This window comes from Sorex fumeus, unplaced genomic scaffold (assembly GCF_029834395.1).
Source record: "Sorex fumeus unplaced genomic scaffold, SorFum_2.1 ptg000063l, whole genome shotgun sequence".
Lineage (NCBI taxonomy): Eukaryota > Metazoa > Chordata > Mammalia > Eulipotyphla > Soricidae > Sorex > Sorex fumeus.
This window is the reverse complement of record NW_026606120.1, coordinates 7,516,280-7,537,866: the sequence shown is the minus strand read 5'-3', so window position 1 is coordinate 7,537,866 and position 21,587 is coordinate 7,516,280. Positions and strand designations below refer to the sequence as shown.

The 21,587-nt window shown below is 42.8% G+C and overlaps 1 protein-coding gene across 1 annotated transcript in view; it reads left to right on the top strand.

The window, feature by feature from the left end:
* Nucleotides 1-21,587, top strand: part of CLPX (caseinolytic mitochondrial matrix peptidase chaperone subunit X) — a 46,530-nt gene that overhangs the window by 7,876 nt on the left and 17,067 nt on the right. Inside the window, exons 2-6 of the mRNA XM_056127366.1 lie at nucleotides 2,863-3,023; nucleotides 5,683-5,800; nucleotides 14,360-14,514; nucleotides 16,668-16,827; nucleotides 19,379-19,420. Of these exons, the coding sequence (XP_055983341.1) occupies nucleotides 2,863-3,023; nucleotides 5,683-5,800; nucleotides 14,360-14,514; nucleotides 16,668-16,827; nucleotides 19,379-19,420 (636 nt within the window). The remainder of the gene's footprint in view (nucleotides 1-2,862; nucleotides 3,024-5,682; nucleotides 5,801-14,359; nucleotides 14,515-16,667; nucleotides 16,828-19,378; nucleotides 19,421-21,587) is intronic.

Genomic DNA, 21,587 nt, shown 5'->3' with positions numbered 1-21,587 from the left:
AGCCTCTGAACACCGTCAGGTGTGACCTTAAACCCCTCTCTGCCCCCCCCTTTTTTTATTTCCTACGGGGGTTGAGGTGCTGTGGCTAGGAGTGACCCTTGAGCACAGAGCCCGGAAGAGTCCAAAAGGGCCTCCTTCCCCACTAACAAAAGAAGAACATTCGGTTAATTTCCACTGTTACAGATATTACCTCACAGACAACAGACTAATCAGTTTCGGTCAGTTGCTATTTTCATTTGTGGAACTAATATGTAAAGAATAAAAGTTTGCAGCCAGAGAGATTGTGCAGTGGGCAAGGCACTTGCCTTGCATGCGGCCAACCCATCCCGGGCACCCCATTTGGTTCCCCGAGCCCCAAGAAGTGATCCCTGAGTGCAGATCCAAGAGTAAGCCCTGAGCACCACTGGGTGTAGTCCCAAACCCAAAATAACCTAAAGTGTAGAATGTAGCCCCTCCCTGTGCGAGATCCCTGAACAGTTCAGATGTTATATCATTCTCAAGCTTTGAGAGGAGCTGCTCACTCTCTCCAGGAAGGAGGTTTCTCCTCAACCAGGAAACTGCTGGAGGCCCAGCTCTGGCTTAGTTTTGAGAGGGCTTTGATTTTAGTACCTTAATGGTATTACGGGGGCTGGAGCAATAGCACAGCCGTAGGGCGTTTGCCTTGTGTGCAGCTGGCCTTGCCGAGCCGGGTTCGATTTCTCCGCCCCTCTTGGAGAGCCCGGCAAGCTACCGAGAGTATCTTCGCCTGCATGGCAAAGCCTGGGAAGCTACCCGTGACGTATTCCATATGCCAAACAGAGTAACAAGTCTCACGATGGAGATGTTACTGGGCCCGCTTGAGCGGATCGATGAACAACAGAAGGACTGTGACCGTGACCTAATGGTGTCACTATTCTGTTTTCTTTCCTAATTCTAAATAGTAACTTTGTTTTGGGGGTTTGGGGGGCTATACCCAGCATAGCTCAGGGCTCACTCCTGACTCTGTGCTCAGGAATCACCCGTAACAGGACTCCAAATATGCTACAGGGTGCCAAGAATTGAATCCTGGTCTCAGGTTGGCCACAAGCAAGGCAGATGCCCTACTTGTTACACTGTCATTCCAACTCCCATCTAAACAGTAACTTTTTTTTTTTGGTTTGATTTTGGGGCCACACCCAAACACCTGAGCTCAAGGATCACTCATAGTGGGACTCCAGGAAACATGGGATGCTGGGGATTAAACTCAGGTTTGACACTTGCAAGGCAAATCTATATCTCCCCCCAAAAACAGTAACTTTTTTTTTTGTAATGATTTTTTTAAAATTGAGGCTCCATGAGATACACAGTTACACTGTTCATGGTTTGGGTTTTAGTCAAAGTTCATGGTTTGGGTTTTAGTCATACAAAGTTCCAACACCCAACCCTTCAACAGTGTACATTTCCTGACTCTAATGTCCCCAGTTTTCTTCCTTGTCCCTGTCCCTCAACCTGCCTCTGTGGCAGACACTTGTCTTCTGTCTCTCTCCTTTTTTAGGCACTGTGGTTTGTAATACTGTTATCGAAAGGGTAGCGCACATATACCTTACCTCCTTCCAGCACTCTTTTCTTGTCCAGAGTGATCATTTCCAACCATCATTGTCACAGTGGTCCCTTCTTTGTCCTAATTGCAATCCCCCACAACTTGTGGCTGGCTTCCTACCATGGACCAATACTCCTTGCCCTTGTTTCTATCTTTGGGTATTATTTGCATAGTGTATTTTTATATATATCACAAATGAGTGAGATCATCTTATGTCTGTCGCTCTCCCTCTGATTCATTTCACTCAGCATGAAACTCTCCATGTCCATCCACGTAGAACCAAATTTTGTGAATTTGTTTTCCCTAATGTCTGTGTAGTATTCCATTGTGTTGATGTACTATAGTTTTTTTTTTTTTAAATCCAGTCATCTGTTCTTGGGCACTTGGGTTGTTTCTAGATTCTGGCTATTGTGAATAGTGTTGCAGTGAACATAGAAGCGCAGATAACTTTTCTGCAATGTGTTTTTTGGGCCCCAGAGTATATTCCCAGGAGCCATATTGCTGGGTCATGTGAAATCTCGATTTCTAGGTTTTTGAGGAATATATATATTGCCCAAACTGTAACTTTTTAGCTTCCTTTGCTTAAAAGGATTTTTCTTCCTAGGGGTTTTTTTTCATTTTTCATTTCATCATCCTGTTAATCGTCGATTGCCTCGAGCAGGCCCCAGTAACGTCTCTTTCATCCTAGCCCTGAGATTATATTCACGGCTCTTTAGGAGAATGAGACCCATCATTGTTACTGGTATTTGGCATATTTGGTACGCCACGGGAAGTTTGCCAGACTCAACCTGTGGGCAGGCTACATTCAATAGCCTGCAAGTTTGTCCAAAGTAGGAATGAGATAATAAGATGTCATAATAAAAAATTCTGATAAGATGTCATTCGCGGCCGCACGGTTCCGGGATGTGGTTTTTATAGTCTCTGAGTCTTGGCCGCTGATGGAATTACACGGCGCCAGGGGGCCAGGTGGTGGGTGTGACCCCCGCCTGCTGGAATTTGGAGGATCTGGATGGAAGATGCTCGACTCCAATCCGAGTAGGCTTGGAGGTCTCGGCCCCGGAACCCGCGTGGCTTTGTCCCTCTGCCAGTACCTTCATGTGTGCGGAGAGTGGTCTCAGCATGGTGGTGGCTGGTCCTGGAGGTCTTCGGCTGCCGGAGCCCCGGTCGGGGCGGGGAGGAAAGCTCAACCCGCTGCCCTCCAAGGGGTCCCGGCGAGGGACACCCAGGCGCAGGGGCAAAAGGGGGTTTATTGAGGCTTATTAATTGTTAGATCCATAGATTAATAAGCTTCATTGTATTTTCAGGTATTTCTTGCAGTCGCATTCACATACCTGTTTTAGGAAGATTTGGGACCTTTGAGACTCAAATTCTACGAAGAGCTCCTTTTAGAACTTTTACAGAAACACCAGCATACTTTGCCTCAAAAGATGGGACAAGTAAAGATGGCTCTGGAGATGGAAATAAGGTGATTATTTTGTCTTTGGCATCTCTGTACCAGTTTAAGTTCTATTAAGTTCCCTTCTTTAAAACAATAAATTATTATAATTGTACTTTATGTTTCATTACTTTATATGTGTGTGTGTGTGGTTTTGATGGGGGGACTGAGGAGGTTTGGGTTCATACCTGAGGTGATGCTTCTGGCTCTGTGCTCAGTCAGGGATCACTCCCAGCTATATTCAGGCTATCCGCCACTCAGCCTTTTGATATGTATATCTCTGGCCCTATATCTTTGGCCTCTAAATGTTTTTTGTAGGAAATACAAATTATATAAAGTCTGAAGAACAGTGGGCACTTTTGTACTTCCTGTTTGAATCATAAAAGTTCAAGTTAAAATTTTTAACACCCCCAAAACAGTAAAAAAGATTCATTAAAAGGGTTGGATAGTATGGTGGATAGTCTTGCATACCACTAAATCTGGTTCAGTTCCCATCACCATATACAGTTCCCTGAGCAGCATAAGGAGTGATCCCTGAGCACTACCAGAAGTAGCCTGAACACAAACAAAAAATAAGGTTCGTTAGATTATGTAGGCAAGCTGTAGAGTTGAATTAGAAATAGCCATTATTTCTTGCTTTTGCAATTCTTAACACTTCATGATAAATCCTACTTTATAATCCAAAAATCTTGACTATCATAGACCTAATATTGGGCTACTCTAGCAAGTAAATTGTTGATGACTGTATTGGACCTGAATTATCAATATTTATATTATGTTAACTTGGCTAAAGAGATAATTTTACATGCAAGACAGAGTTGTAGATTCTACACTTCTGACATTGATACTCTGAAGTAGGTAAAATTTTCCCCTGTTTTAGAAATGAGAAAATTTACATTCTTGAAAGTTAAGAGATATTGCTTACCCTGATAGGAATTTCTGATTCAGTATTGTTGAAATACAGTTTCTAAAAAGCTGTGGTAGTGGAGGCTAGAGATAACTCAGCGGACTGGAGTGTGTCCTTTGCATGTAGGAGGCTGCGATTCAGTCCTGGAAGTGTATGAAGTTAACGCTGGATGTAACCCCCAAACAACAATAAAATAAAACTAGGGACTGAAGAGACAGTCCATGGTTAAGGCATGTAGCTGACCTGGGTTATATCCTTAACACAACATTTATTCCCCTGAGCATCACCAGGAGTGACCCCTGAGCATAGGAGTGAACCCTGAGTTTTGGGTATCACCCCCAAACCAAAACAATAATGATAATAATAATTAAAAATCCTAGGGTCTTTATTAATTTTCAATAAAAGAGCTATAGATTAGTAGACAAGCCAAAATGTGTGCACAGAGGTACCTTTTTTATTGTGCCTTACAGATAATGCATTTTTTACAAAATCTTCCACCTGCAAGAAGATTCCAACTCACCAAATGCTCAGATATTGCTTAATCACTTTTAGCAGTAATAGGCCGAAAGATAGGACGGGTTTAGGCACTTGCCTTGCGTATGGCCAAACTGGTTCAATCCCTGGCACTGCATATAGTCTCCTGAGTACTGCCAGGAGTAATCCCTGAACACAGTTGGGTATAACTCCAAACCCACCCCTTAAAGAAACATTTTTTAGGGCCAGAGTGCTAGTATAGCAAGTAGGATGCTTGCCTTGTACTTGGCCTATCTGGGTTTGATCTCCGGCATTTTATGGTCCCTGGAGCATTGCCAGGAGTGATTCCTGAGTGCAGAGCCAGGAGTAACTAACCCCTGAGCATTGCCAGGTATGACCGCCAAACCAAAAAAATAAAATAAAATAAAAACACTTGCCTCATCTCCTACTAGCCCCTATTTCAAATCCTGTGACCACATAAAGTCCTCTGAGCTCTGCTAGGGGTCACTCCTGAGCAAAGCCAAGAATAGCCCTTGAGTAACTTTGGGTGGGATCCAACATTCTTCTCCCTCAAGTTAAGATATACAAATTGATTTTTCAAACATAAAATTATTGTACACTTAGTAGTCTACTGTAATGTAAGCATAACTTTTCTGTGCACTGGGAAACCAAAAAATGAATCTGGTCTGTTTAATTACAGTGTTTGCTTTAATTCAGTGGTGGGGAATTGAGTGTGTTTTCTTCTTGGACTGTTGGTAGCTTGACCGAATCATAGAGATGAAAGAGGGCGATAAACCAATTCGTCCTCGTTGGGTACACTGAGCCCATATTGAAGTGGCTTAACTTATGTCATCTTTCCACATGCATTTTCCCCTAGTGCTTATTGAAAGAAAGTTATACTTGCTGGCATCATGGCATGTGAAGAAGAAACATAGATAAATTTCACTAAACTGTTCACTAATCTGTTCACTAAAATGGATTTTAATTTTTATCTTTTGACACCAGTGATATAAAGATAGAATTGTACTAATTCCATTTGTAGGAACTGGAGAGATAGTATCGCAACTAGGACACTTGTCTTGCACACAGTTGACCCTGTTTCAATCCCAGCGCCCCATGTGGTTTTCATAACCCCTCCAGGAGTGATTCCTGAGTGCAGAGCCAGGATTAAGTCCTGAACGCCCCCAGTAGGGCCACAGAAATTTCTGTTTGTGAGAATTGTAAGAATTATGGTATTAATTATAAACCATCACTTATAAGTTGCCTATAAAATAATGTATGCTTTCTTTCCTTCTCCACAAACATCAGAAATCTGTGAGCGAGGGAAGCAGTAAGAAGTCAGGCTCTGGGAACTCTGGGAAAGGTGGAAACCAACTGCGCTGTCCTAAATGTGGTGATTTGTGCACCCATGTCGAGACTTTTGTGTGTAAGTATTTTCTTTCTCCCCTGCTTTATCTGTACATTGTCAACCGTGTCAAAATGTATATAAATTACCTAATGGTATTTTCTTCAGGAGAGCATATGATTTTTTCTCCTATGCTTTACAAATACTAAAAAAATTCCAGGACTGATAATACTTTGCTCCAGGATCTGAGACAATTTAAGAAAATTATTTGTGGAGCTGGAACCATAGTACAAACAGTATAGCACTTTCCTTGCACTTGGCTGATCCGGGTTCAATCTCCAGCATCCCATATGGTCCCCTGAGCACTGCCAGGAGTATATTTCTGAGTGCAGAGACAGGAGTAACCCCTGAGCACTTCCAGGTGTGGCTCAATTTTCCCTCCCACCCTGCCCCCCCAAAAAAAGAAAAGGAAAAGAGAAAAACTTTGCTTCTTTTACTCTCGTGTGTGTGTTTCAAATTTGGATTTTATGATCTTTCATAAAATCATGTTGATTATTAAGCAGTAGAATAGACTTTTTTTTTTTTTAAATTAGTGAAACACCATGAGGTACAGTTGTAGACTTACAAACTTTCATGCTTGGGTTTCAGTTATACAATGATCGAGTACCCATCCCTCTACCAGTGCCCATTCTCCACCACCAATGATCCCAGTAGCCCTCCCACACCTTACCCCATCCCCCCCCCCCCGCTTCTGTGGCGGGGCATTCCTTTTTTCTCACTCTTTTTTTTTTTTGCTTTTTGGGTCACACCCAGCAATGCACAGGGGTTCCTCCTGGCTCTGTGCTCAGGAATTACCCCTGGCGGTACTCAGGGGACCATATGGGATGCTGGGAATCGAACCCAGGTTGGCTGCGTGCAAGGCAAACGCCCTACCCGCTGTGCTATTGCTCCAGCCCCTTTCTCACTCTTTAGGGTGTTGTAGTGTGCAATAGAGGTATTGAGTGGCCATCGTGTTCGGTCTATAGTCTACTTTCAGCACACTTCTCACATCCCAAGCGAGTCCTCCAAAAATCTTTTACTTGGTGTTCCCTTCCCTATCTGAGCTGCCTTAGAATAGGCTCATTTTATGTTTTTCCACTCTTCACATGCCACTTGGCATCTCCTTGCAGTTAAGAGATCAGCCATTCACGTAGTAAAGGTTTCTCTCAATCCAGTGGAATCAACCTGGGGACCTATGAGAAGGAAGAAAGCAGCAGCACTACTTTCTTTGGCTGTTTAGTGTCAGTAACTCAAAAGTGCAAAGATGTCAGGGCTGGGGCAGTAGTACAGTGGGTAGGGTGCTAGCCTTGCATGTGACTGACCTGCGTTCAATCCCTGGAACCCTACATAGTCCCCCAACTCTACAGGAGTGATCTCTGAGCACAGAGCCAGATGTAAGCCCTGAATACAGCTGTGCCCAACCCCCAAAACCAAAAATAAAATGAAAAGTTGCCACCCTGCATATTTTGTTTAGTGTATCAAATAAGCCATTTCCTACATGATTAGAATTCACATTAATGCCCTTGAAGCATTAATGTTACTGGGGCTGGGTTGGTAGTACAACGGGTAAGGCGTTTGCCTTGTGTGTGGCTGATCTGGGTTTGTTTCCCAGCATTCCATATGGTCCCCTGAGCACTGCCAGGGGTAATTCCTGAGTGTAGAGCCAGGAATAAGTCCTGAGCATCGCCAGGTGTGACCCCCCCAAAAAAAAGAAAAAAAACATTAATGTTACAGGTGACTGGGCATGTAGTTCATTGGTAGACCATTTGCATAAATGAATGAGTCAATGAATGAATGACAGTGTGCACCACAGAAGCCTTCTATCCTTCAGTTCTGAAAAGATCAATTGCTGGTTTGTATGAATTCTCAGTTTCTCATTAGCTGAAGAGGATTCTCTTTGAACCTAATTGCAAGGGTTTATATTAATAATAATTCACCAGTTTGTGGGTGTGCTGGGTCTGGTGGCCCCCAGTCACTGTGGGTATGTGGTCTTGGAGGCCCAGGGTCACTGTGGGTGTATGGTCCTGGAGACCTCCAGTCACTGTGGGTTTGTGGTCCTGGGGACCCCTGGTCATTGTGGGTGTGTGGTCGTGGAGGCCCCGGATCACTGTGGGTGTATGTTTATTGGTGATCACGCTTCTTGTTTCGGGAAAGGCACAAGTGGACTTTAAAGGGTCCCTTCACACATAATTCTAAATGGCTGCAAGGTAGAGGTGACGCCACCAAGAGTGACTACCTGTTGCATCTGGATTTTCATGGAGAACTCACTTCATTCATTGTGTGACCTCCGAAACTAATATGAGTGAGTGGCTGTCTGAGTGCCTCCGTGCAAATGGGCAGTACAGTTTAACCGGTGTGGAAAGAGGGGCGTCTCACATGCCGCGCGAATCAGGCGCGACAGCTTTGCTGCCGCCTGCTCCCTGGGCACTAGTGACTAGTGACTGGTGGAGTGACAGTGCAGCAGCTCTGAACAAACTGCAGTTGGGCTCTTAGAATTCTTGCTCCCCACTCCCCATGCAGAGCATGAGGAGACAAAGACGTGTCCATGTGCCACCCGTAAGTGCAGTGCTGCTCTGCCTACCTTTTTGGCTTTTTGGGTCACACCCGGCAATGCTCAGGGGTTACTCCTGGCTCTGCACTCGGGAATTACTCCTGGCAGTGCTTGGGGAACCATATGGGATGCTGGGAATCAAACCCAGGTTCACTGTGTGCAAGGTAAACACCCTACCCAGTATACCATCACCCCGGTCCCTCTGTTTACCTTTTAAGTGTTGTGACAAACAGAATTATAGCACGCAGTTGTTACGATAAAAGCCTATAAACCAACCTTTGTTCAGTGAAATAGGTGTGACAGTTACACTGTGGGCATGATTATGTGGTAAAATGCAGTACCTGCTTTCTGAAAATATTCTATACAATAAGCTATTTGAAAGAGAGGTAAAGATCCAGTCATGTAACTCCAGTACTGTTTACTATTATAATCACTGTATTATTAGTTCTGGTTAATCCCTTGCTGTGCCCATTTAGAAATTAGACTTAAATGTACATATATCTAGAGCTTGGTAGTATCCAGAGCCTGGGAACCTGGGAAGGTAACCTTTGTGATAAGAGGACACTAGTCGTCACTTTGGTGGATACAGAGCAAAAGCAGCTGTGATGTCTTTTTTTTTTGAAGTAAATAGATTTTATTTGGAGGATTTTTAGGTGTGGAGGGAGAGAGAGAGTGAGAGAGTAACGTACTCAAGCGAGAACACGGGCTTCTCCAAGGGCGGAGGGAGCCCCTACACACATCCTAGCATTAGACATGAAAGCATGAAAGTACACATCCCAAGAGGGGAGATGCGGGTGACACATGTGCTCAGGCACCACCTGTGCTCGGCCACGTGGGCGCAGCAGCACATGGGCTCAGGCAGCATATGCGCCAGCTGTGATGTCTTTAGTAACTGAATATAAATGGATGAACATGAACACAAACTTTGTATTTAATCACTGCAGTTCGAATTCCATATAATTTTTTCCCTGAGCAAAGTTCTCTTAGCCATGTCAGGTGATAGATCTCTTGGGGGCCCCGATAATGCTCAGAGCAGCTAGGGGCCATTCCTGGGGTTCTTGGCCAACTAGGTTGATGGTTCAGTGCAGAGGCCCAAGAATGTGGTGCTGATTGAATGTGGTGCTGATTGGATCCTGCAGTGTCAGGAACCACTAGGACCACCATAGGTGTGGTTGGGGTCCCCAGGACCACACCCACCAGTGAGGCATCCAGAGCCATACCCAGCAATGCTAGGGAGGCGTGTTATGGAGAGGAGTTAGCTGATGAGAACTGCCCCCTCTGCTATCTCCCTAGCCTCAATAGCAGATTTGCTCCATTTCTTATCAACGCACAAGGCAAATGATTTAATTCTGAGGTTGGAATTTAAAGTATTTATGACTTTCTAAGTTATTTAATTATTTAATAATGTAAATATTGTCTCCAGTGGTTGGGACAATAGTACAACGAGTAGAGCACTTCCCTTGCACATGTTTGATCCCAGTTTGATCCCCAGCATCCCTTATGGTCCCCAAGCACCACCAGGAGTTGTCTCTGAATGCAGATCCAGGAATAAGCCCTAAGCACTGCTGGTTGTGATCCAAATACAGGCAAACAAACAAAAGCATCGAAAATTAGTTTGCCAAACATGACTGACTATTTTTTGGTTCGTTTTTGTGCTCAGGGCTTCTCCTTGTTCTATATTCAGGGATCACTGCTGGCGGGGCTCAGTACCATATGTACTGCGTACTATCAAACCCTAGTTGTACTGTTTCTCTAGCCCCACTTTTAAACCAGAGTTGCTTTTGTTATTATGTATACTGTCACTGTCACTGTCCTCCCCTTGTTCATCGATTTTCTCAAGCTGGCCCAGTAACATCTCCATTGTGACACTTGTTACTCTGTTTGGCATATCGAATACGTCATGGATAGCTTGCCAGGCTTTGCTGTGTGGGTGAAATACTCTCGGTAGCTTGCTGGGCTCTCTGAGAGGGGCGGAGGAATAGAATTGAACCCAGGTCGGCTGGGTCGGTCGCGTGCAAGTCAAACGCCTTACCCACTGTGCTATTGCTCTAGCCCATATACAATACCTTTCACTTGAAGTGAAAAATTAAAATTTAAAAATTAAATATTTCTGCAGTAAGGTGAAGGTAAAGGTAAAGGCCTCCCGTTGATCATCGATGTGCTCGAGCGGGCCCAGTAACGTCTCCATTGGAGACTTTATTGTTACTGTGTCTGGCATATCGAATACGTCACGGGGAACTTGCCAGGCTCTGCCGTGCGGGCGAGATACTCTCAGTAGATTGCTGGGCTTTCCGAGAGGGGCGGAGGAATCGAACTCGGGTGGGCCATGTTGGCTGCGTGCAAGGCAAACACCCTACCGATGGAGATTATATGTACTCTGAAACTTCCTCAAAATCCATGAAAAGCAAACAACCTTGAGAAGAAAATTTTTTTTAAGATTAATCTTTCTATTGGCATGCTATGTATGTGAGAATGTTTCTTGGAGACAGTATCCTATGTACAAATAAAGGAATATAGATTACTTACTTGAGTCTGGCGCCTTAGACCACTCGGCCATCTGGAGCTATAGCACAGCGGTAGGGCATTTACCTTGCGTGCAACTGGCCTGGCCGAGCCAGGTTCGATTCCTTCGCCCCTCTCAGAGAGCCCAGCAAGCTACCGAGAGTATCTTGCCCGCACGGCAAAAACCTGGCAAGCTCCCCGTGACATATTCGATATGGCAAAAACAGTAACAACAAGTCTCACAATTTGTTGTGAGATGTTACTGGTGCCCGCTTGAGCAAATCGATGAACAACAGGAGGACAGTGCTACAGTGCTACAATATACATACACATTATGTTTTATATGTGTATAAATATATATACTATATATGTAAGGTAAGGTAAGGTAAAGGCCCTCCTGTTGATCGTCGATTTGCGTGAGCGGGCCCAGTAACGTCTCCATTGGAGACTTTGTTGTTACTGTGTCTGGCATATCGAATACTCTCGGTAGCTTGCCGGGCTCTCCGAGAGGGGCAGAGGAATCGAACTCGGGTCGGCCATATTGTCCGCTTGCAAGGCAAACGCCTTACCCACTGTGCTATCGCTCCATATGTATGTATTTATATATTATAAAGATATATACAGTACTATTGTATTTTGTTTCTGAAATTACATTTTGATAAAAAATGAATCCTTGGTTGAACATGTGTTGTACTTGAGCATGTTTTAAACTGTACTGCAAATATTCCAGCAGAATTTGAACAGCCCTTTCAGCAGTAAAGAGAGAGGGATGTGTTTTGTTTGTGTTTAATCTCTTTCCCTTTGACCTAATTTCTTTATGGAAATATTTTGTTCTTGTGTTCCCAAGCCAGACTTTCCTGTCACACTGCCTAAACTAGATCAGCGTCCTCTCTGCCCTTTAATCCCTGCTCTCTGTTTAGAATCCGCAACACTTGGGAAGGGACTGGCAATGTAGCATAAATCGCTGACTGTCTTTTTGGGGAGACATAGTGGTTAGTACTGTATTTGTGTTAAACTGGGAGTAGCTTGATCTCTTTCTGCTTTTGGTTAGCATTTGTAAGTGATCAAGAAATAGATCCTGGCCAGAGCGATAGCACAGTGGGTAGGGCATTTGCCTTACACGTGTCTGACCCAGGTTTGATCCCTGAATCTCATATGGTCCCTGAGCACTATAAGGAGTTATTCCTGAATGCAGAGCCAGGAGTAAATCCTGAACATAACTGGGTGTGACCCCCCCTCAAAAAAAAAAAAAAGCAGTAATGACTCTTCTAGATTAAGATTTTTTTTTTTTTTGGGTCACACCAGACCATGCACAGGGGTTGCTCCTGGCTCTGCACTTCAGGAATTACTCCTGGTGGTGCTTGGGGAATCATATGGGATGCTGGGAATCGAACCCAGGTCGGCCGCGTGCAAGGCAAATGCCCTACCCGCTGTGCTATTGCTCCAGCCCCTTCTACATTAAGATTTGCTGCTAGAATTTAGTTAGCATGTGTTTTTGATTGGCCTTCTGTTTGAGTAGACACAAAATTAAATTGAATTACTGATTGGGGTTTTTTTTTTTCCCTTAAATTACAAAATTGTCTCTTATTTGCTGTTCCTGGCTCTGTGCTTGCGGGGATTGCTCATGGCCATGCTTGGGGGACCATGCAGTGCTCTACCCGCCCTCCCTTTTTTTTTAAAAAATAGGACAACTCAGTGAAGTTGGGAAGAGGCCATGTGGTGTGGGGGATTGGATCCAGGCATGTCCTGAGCTCCCAGAGCTATGTCTCCAGCACTTTAAATTTAGATTGTTCTGGGAAGGTTTGGGTGTGTTTGCCAGGACCATTCTGTTCGGGTACTTCATGAATGGGTAGCTGGAGTCCCAAAAAGACTCCTAGATTAAAATCATGTGTTGCCTTTGCAGTTTTACCTGTTTAATTAGATTATACAAAGGTAACACAAAGGTATTGCTTAGACCTACTAATATATAACTAATTCCTTTGTGTCTTTTCTCTGTATCTATCAAGAGTCTGTGGGAGTTTTTTCCTTGCTGCTTTCTGAGATCCCTAGTCACCATTAGAGGGGTAGGCTAGAAAAGGTTGAGAATGTTGGTCCATCTGTCTTCAGCCATATTTTACAAAGAACAGCACAGGTTGTTCTATAGGCTATATATTGAAATGGAGAAACTCGTTTTTCAAAAATTTTGGGCCATGCTGGTAGTGCTCAAGGATCACTCCTGGCAGGGATCAGGGGACCTTTTATTGTGCTGAGTGCTGGGTATTGAACTAGAGTTAGCGACATGCATGGAAAACCCCCTCCCCACTACCCACTGTACTCTCTGGCCCCAAGAGGAACACTTTTTTTTGGTTTGGTTGTTTTTTTGGTTTGGAGTTTTTTTTTGTTTGGTCACACCCAGCAATGCTCAGAGGTTACTCCTGGTTCTGCACTCAGGAATTACTCCTGGCAGTGCTCAGGGGACCATATGGGATGCTGGGAATCAAATTCAGGTTGACTACAGTACAAGGCAAATACCCTACCTGCTGTACTGTTGCTATCACCCCCTGGAACTCACTTTTTTATTGTTTTTGGGCTGCACCTGTTGGCGCTCAGAGCTTCCTCCTGCCTCTGTACTCAGGGATCATTCCTGTCAGGGCATGGGGGACCATCTGGATGTGCCTGGGATCAAACCCACGGTTGACTGCATGCAAGGCAAGTGCCTTACTCAACATACTATTTCTCCAGCCCCTTTTATTCTCTCTTTTAACTGCAATTACATTATTTTCAAAAGTTTAATTATTAAATTAAGTCAGTATGACTAAGAAAGTTATGTTGTTAAATCCTTAGTGACTTTTAAGGGTTATAAGGAGAAATTAGTGTTGAACAAGGTATGAAATAATGTTGTTATATATTTAACAAATGAAGGTTTTAAAAATAATCTAAGTTGAAAATAACCTAATACATACCTTGGGATTGGAGTGATAGTACAGTGAGGTAGGGTGTTTGCCTTGAATGTGGCTGACCCAGATTAGATTCCTGGCATCTCATATGGTCCCCCAAATACTACCAGGAGTAATTCCTGAGTGCAGAGCCAGTGATAACCCTGGAGTATCACTTGGTGTGACCCAAAAAACAAAACCATCTTTAGGCATTAAAAAATTTATCTCCTTTAACTTTTTTGTATTATGAAATTTTTCATAAAGTCTTGAAAATATACATGAATTTACTTTTTTTTACTGCTTTTCCAATATTTCACTAAAATGATTGCTTAATGTTTAGTGTTGGTTTTAAAATTAACTTTAGTAAGAAGTTGAAGGAATGTCAACTAATCCCTTCTCTAAGTAAAGTTTATCACAAAGTGAAAGAACCTAGTAGAAATGCACAATTGTAGTTTACTGAATTCATGTGTCTTTATCTTTATCATAGGTGAAAACTAGACTCTTGTGGCTAGTGGAGTGAAGTACAAGCCTACTTTTTGTTAAGTACATAGTTTTTATTTTCAGTGCGTCTTTAAGGTTAAACACTACTCCAGTTATTTTGTTTTCTTTGCTGACCTTTCTCTCCTTTTTCAGCATCAACCCGTTTTGTGAAGTGTGAAAAATGTCATCATTTTTTTGTTGTGCTGTCTGAGGCTGACTCAAAGAAAAGCATAATTAAAGAGCCAGAGTCAGCAGCGGAGGCTGTGAAATTGGCATTTCAACAAAAACCACCACCTCCCCCCAAGAAGGTAGGAATCATGGCTCAGTCTTACAAGCATTTCACCCTGAAAACATTTCATTGTCTTTTTCTCCCCTGTTTCTATGGAATCCTAATACTCTCTAAACTGGCATTGTAGTTCATTAGGTATTGTGTCTGACTAAATTGTTATTGCCATGCCAGGATAATGGCGTTCACCAGCAATGAAATACATGGGCTGATGACCAAGTTACTGTTACTGCTAATAGAAAATTTTATCTTCAAAATAGAGCAGCTATAAGTTTACTTTTATTAGTTTGGACCACAACGTAGCACCAGCCTACACCCTCACACCCCATTTTACCCTACTTTGAGGTTAAACAGACTCAGCCTAATGGTGCACACAAATCATTTTTCTCTGTTCCGTGTGCCAGGCCCTGGCCTGGAGTCTCGCTGCGGTTTGACTGCGGCCCTGTAGCGGCCCGGCAGTGTGCTTTCAGGCCTGCTCACACGTGCAGATTCTTCCCCCCCAGAGCCTCAGCGTCCCACTGCCCTGCTCCACCTGCCAGTCACCTGGGGGAGATTTCTTCCTTCCTGTGTGTGATTTATGAGGCACAAAGATACTAAAAATAGATGGAACAAAAGGTATATGGTTACCACTCAAGAATTTGTCATGTGAAAAAAAGGATGTAGTGGAAAATATAGCTGGTAAGTTTTTCTACTCTCTGCTCCCTTGCGTTGATTTTAGTCATCCGAGTCAGCCTTCTAGAAAATAAACAGAAAATTGAACTCTTTGCAGGCGTTAGTAAAATTTAACAGTTGAATTTTATTACTTTGAAGGAATTTACCCCACATTCCAAGCAGCATGTAAGTATTGACGAGAGGTTTAGTTCTCTTCTAAGAATAAAACTTTAGATAGAGATTTTGCTATATGAGTAGCTTTAAATGTATATCTAATGCATGGGATAAAATACTGTAGGGGCCAGAGAAATTGCTCATTGGACTTACTTTGTATGCATGAGGCCTGAGTTGAGTCTATCCCGAGCACCACGTGGTTCCCCAAGAAGGAGCATTCCCTGAGCACCAAGCCTTGAATAGCCCCTGAACACTGCCAGGTGTGGCTCTACACCCCTACCTTCAACCACCTCCCCACATACACCCCCGTATACAGACACACACACACACACACACACACACACACACACACACACACACGCCCTTGTGAATTGAAATGAAAGTGAACATGGCCTACTGGAATACTAATTTCAGAAAAAAAAAACCAGCTCTCCACTAGAAGTCAGCCGTCTTTAGGTAGACAAGAAGAAAACCTTTTAGGCTACTACTGACCCCCTAGTTGCTCCAGCATCCCCCACCCCTAAGGGTGCTATTACCCACCTTGGGAAAGGGAGGTCTTAAAAATAGCACAGTATCTGAGAAAAAGCAAAATGAGTAATATTAAAACACATAGGTATTGGAGTATAATAGTGTTTGATTATATAATGCTATATTTTAAATAGGTACCCTTGGGGCAGGAGAGACCAGGACAGGGGTGAGGCACTTAACCCTGGAGGCTGCTGATCCAGATTCTATCCCCTGCACCACCAGGAGTGATCCAGAGCACTTCCCGATGTGGCCAAAACAAAGCAATAAATCCTAGCCAATATTCCAGTTGAAAGTTGCTACAAGGGAAACCAAAGACCCATCACACTTTGTTTAGTAGATGCCACTAAGAATTTTGGACATTATAATAAACCCTTGTGTTTAAAAGTAAATAGTTTTACTTTGCAGTATGTTACCTCTGTGAAGAATATTTTCATGTGACTTGCAGAGGAACAGAAGGCATTTGTTCTTTGATTATTGAAATTTATGATTGTTTAGACCATGATGATGTGTATAGACGTTCTAAGTGACTTTAATATTTACCTTAAATTGAGGATCATGGCTTTGTTCACAGAATGGCAGTTGACAAAGCACTTAGAGTACAGGGATGCTTTATTAAGCTAGAGAACAAGTAAATTGTGATTTTGTTCAATTAGGGTTTTGGACCTCTAACTTGTTGCTAGATAATATATTGAGTCCTTGCCATTTTATTTTTGGTAAGTCTTTGTTCAAATTTAAAATTCTAAGAAAATATTCTCAATGACTGCTTAATGTGTGTTCTTATGGTACCCACAGTAAATTATCCAATACCTAAATATCTTTTAGATTTATAACTACCTCGACAAGTATGTTGTTGGCCAGTCATTCGCTAAGAAGGTGCTTTCAGTTGCTGTGTACAATCATTACAAGAGAATTTATAATAACATCCCAGCTAATTTGAGACAACAAGCAGAGGTTGAGAAGCAGACATCTTTAACACCAAGAGGTTAGTGTTTTTATAATTGACCAATTAGATGTCACTGTTGCTATGTACAGTCTTGATTTGCAACTCATTGCTTTTATCTTAAAACACTTAAGTATGGTATACCGTTTTCCCATAAATCATTCTACTAAGGAGCAGTCAGCATTTAAATAATTAATAGAAGCAGATAGAAAGTATCTATGTTGAGTGCTGTTTCTTAAAACTTTGGTTTCCAGTTACTTGTCTATGACTTTTGGGTCCCAGAGTAAAATTATTGTTGTTTGATGCCAGAGATCAAACCCAGGGCCCCAGACTTTGCAAAACCAGTGTTCTTCTGTTGAGCTGTATCCTCAGTCCTTAAAGATGTGACTCAGTTTCATCTTTGCCACTGCACAAAAGAAAATATGAAGGAGAAAGTCTTGGCAAAGGTCTCAGTGAAAAATCTTCGGGGCCTTTGGGGTTGAAATTGAGATTGAGGTGTCATCATTGATGTACAAGCTTCACTCTGACTGTTGCCCAGGGCCCAAACCATTTCAGTGCTGGGTCCCCTCTTGAGTTCTTTCCATTTGGGCTTGGGATACAGAATTTTCTTCACCTTCACCGGGAGAAGTAGAGTTGATAATTTTTAGAAAATGTAGCCCACACTTTCCTTTTTGAGGTCCTGCTACAATAGCACTGTAGCTCTTCCCTCCCGTTGTTCATCGATTTGCTCGAGCGGGCACCAGTAATGTCTCCATTGTGAGACTTGTTACTGTTTTTGGCATATCAGATACGCCACAGGGAACTTGTCAGGCTCTGTCATGCGGGCGGGATACTCTCGGTAGCTTGCCGGGCTCTCCAAGAGGGATGGAGGTCTCGAACCTGGGTTGGCCACATGCAAGGCAAACACCCTACCTGCTGTGCTATCACTCCAGCCCCAATAGAGTGCAAGATTAAGGGCAAATTTATAAGTAATACAAAGTAGTTTTACTATTGCTAGATTCTAATATTCTGTCAATCTATTACTCATTAATGTCCATAATAAGAAAAAATGACAGTCATTTCACCTTACTGTGGATATTAATGAGTGTTATATTGATGGAATGGTTTTGTTTTTAACAACTATAAGTAGAATAAAAAGTGAATGCTTAATTTTTTTATTTTGTTGGCTATTGTGCCCTGATTCTGATTTTAGCCTATCTTCTATCATTTTACTTTTTTTTTTTTTTTTTGGCTTTTTGGGTCACACTCAGTGGCACTCAGGGGTTACTCCTGGCTCTGCACTCAGGAATTACGCCTGACAGTACTCTGGGGACTATATGGGAAGCCAAGGATCAAACCCAGGTTAGCCACATGCAAGGCAAATGCCCTACCTGCTGTACTATGACCCCAGCCCCACATTTTACATTCTTTAGTCATCAGTTTACAATTTGAGGGGATTCTGCTAAATATTTATATTTACTAGCTCTAATATCATTTGATTATTTTTAGTAGTTACTAAGTATGTAAATTCAGTGAAAACACCTCTTTTAGGAGCCAGAGAAATAATACAGTGGACACTTAACTTGTGTGCGACTGACCCATACAGTCCCTGGAGCCTTCCTAAGCTCAGAACCAGGAGTGAGTCCTGAGCACTGTTGGGTGTAGCCAAAGAAAAAAGTAAATCATGTTTTGATTTGTTAAACTTACTGCAAAATTCAACACATTTTGTGGTAGAATCAGTTACTTTATTTTTAGAAAGCATAAATTACTATCACTGATGGAAGATTGGACCCTGCATTTTTAATGAAGTTCAAATAGTCTGGGAAAAAACGATTTTTTTTTTTTATGGGTCCTTCAGTCAGCAAGTCTGTAACCTATTTTAGACTCTGGAAAAGCAAATAGTTATGTGGCATTTATATATGGGTGTGAGGTTTAAGCTCTTACTGAACACAAATTATTTCTACCCTTAGGAGAGATGCCAACTTTGTTTTTGGTTTTATAGTATTTTTGTGTTGTTTGATATGTGTATGTATATATATATATAGATTTTTTTTTTTGTCTGTGGGGAGCCCCACACTGGGAGATGCTCAGGGGCAACTCTTGGCTCTGTGCTTGGGGGACCATGTTTAACCTGGCTGCCTTCCACATGCAAAGTATGCACTCTGCCCACAGAGCTTTCTCTCTTTGATCACTACATACCAACTTTTATTATTATTATTATTTTTTGAGCCATATATGGCTGTGATCAAGTCTTAATCCTGGCTCTGTGCTGAGGGATCACTTCTAGGGGACCAATTAGGGTGCCAGGAATTGAACCTGGGTCAGATATGGGTGCAAGGCAGATGCCTTGCCTGTTGTACTATCTCTCCAGTTCCTAGATAACAACTTTGTGTTTGACAGTTGTGAATGTCAGCAAATGGACAGTCTCCATTAACTGTTTCTGTTTTAGTATAAAAAGGCTGTAGTGTATAGTTTCTTTTATAACGTGGAAGTCTAAAAATATTGAGAAACAGTTCTTTTTATATTTGGGTAAAGGCAGGAAATGGGATCCTTGTTTGTTCCTCTGAGCAAATATTTAAGCGTTTCATGTTGCTATCTTCACCCCCTTCCTCAGAGTTGGAGATCAGAAGACGGGAGGATGAATACAGATTCACAAGTAAGTGCCCCTCCTTGGCCTCCCGTAGTCCTGCTTCCTCTGCATCTCTGCCTGCTGAAATGTCAGTGGTGTTTGTATATTGCAACAAAAGATGTTGTATATTACACAAACATGTTTATCATGGTCTATTTAATCATGGATGTTTTTCATAACTTATTTATGTCATTTGTATATGTCGGGCTATTCCAGGTATTTACTCTTTATCTTTTCTGGTTTTAGATCTTTTAATTTTTATCTTTTCTGTTTTTGAAAAACTTGTTTAGTTTAGATGGGGACATGGAGTGTACACCTAGTGTTCAGGGATCACTCCTGGCAGGTCTTGGGGGACTATATGTGGTGCCGGGGATTGAAGCTGAATCGCTGTATGTAGGGCAATACTATCACTCCAGACCTTGCTTCTTAAAGAACAATATAGTGAAAGTATTATATATCTCTATATAAAGTATATATGCAGATAGGTATAGATATTATGTATGTGTATGCATATATATATATTCTAAATAGAACTGAACTTTTCTTTTTGCCACATTGGTGGTGCTCAGGGCCCGCACTCAGGGATCACTCCCAGTGAGTCTTGGGGGATCGTAGGGGGTGCTGGGATTGAATCTCTGTAGGCTCTATGCAAGGCAAAAACTTTACTCACTGTACTATAGTCTTTGTTTATGTTCCAGTTCCATATTCTTTGTTTTTGAAGATGCTTTTCCTCCTCTTGCTAGTCTAGTTTTATTTGTATTCCTTCCATCTCTGTGGTGGGTGACTGTGGTCACGGTGTACCCTGGGGAGCACACTCTCCAGGCCTGTGCACTGGCTGCAGTGCTAGCACTCGGTGTTCTGTGTGCTGGAGAGCATGCGTTTGTCTGTTTCAGTGCTTTGGGTTCCAAACTGGATTGCTGCTGAGATCATGCCCAGTGCATCTGTGGCCCTCCCCAGGGGTCGGACTTGGGGCCTCATGCTCATAAGGCAGCTCTGGGTTCTGAGCTATCCCCACACCCCTGGCCAGAACAGCCCTTAAGAGTTCTTTTGGAAAGCAGGAGATGCAGCGAGATACAGCCAGGAGGGCATTTGCCTTGAACGCAGCTGACCCAGGCTCGATTCCTGGCACCCCATATGGTCCCCTGAGCCTGCCAAGAGTGATCCCTGAGCACAGAGCCGGGAGTGGAAGTCAGAAATTAGAGACTAACATACTGCTTTTAGAAAGACTGACGGTTTGTGGATGGAGATAGCTTAACAGGTTAAGCACATGCAGACCACATCTCCATGTAGCAGGCTCAGGGTCAATCTTTAGTACCACCTGGTTGCTCAAGCACTGCTGGGAATGACCCTTGAGCACAGAGCTAGGAGTAGCCCTCGAGCACTGCTGGATGAGGCCCAAAACCAGCTGAACACAAAAGGACATATTTTCCCCCTTCTATTGGAACATGATGCTATCAGGGCAGGGTTTTTGGCCACACCTGGTAAAGCTTGGGGCTATTGCTTAGAGCTTGCGTTACTCCCTGCTAGTGCTATGGGACCAGTGAAATCACATCTAACTCAGGCCTCCTGCATGTAAACTCTGCATTCCAGTCTGTTGAGCTGTCTACTGGCCCATTAATTGAATTGGTTGCATTTCTTTCTTTCTTTCTTGGGTTTGTTTTTCCCTCAGTGTTGTGAATTAAACTCAGGGCCTCAAACATGCAAGGCAAATGCTTTACTCCTGCACCATATCCCCAGCCTAGAACATGATATTTTTCTTAAGTTGAGTACCACATACAGTAGGTGGCTTACATGTAAGAACTGTATTATATAAATACTAGGACAACAGAAATATCAATAACAGTTCATTTTATGACTTTCAGAGCAATCTTTTAGGTAGTGTGCTATGCATTTTCCATATATTTAGTTCATCTTTCCCAGACCTCTAAGACAAAAACTATTCTTTTCACCCCCATTATGCAGAGAAGGAAAGTGAAACACAGAAATTTTAACAGTTCATGCAGCACCTCTTGGCTGGTGCGCTCCCCGCCATGAAGCCTGCTAGCTGCTTCAGAGTCTTTCTTGGCAGAGATCTGGAGGAGCAGGTTAACTGAAACTAAGTCATCTTAGATTACTTGGGGCTTCATTTCAGGATTGACAGATGTCATCTGTTCTGTGCTGTTTGAAAATAATTTCTCTCAAGGCCAGAGTGATT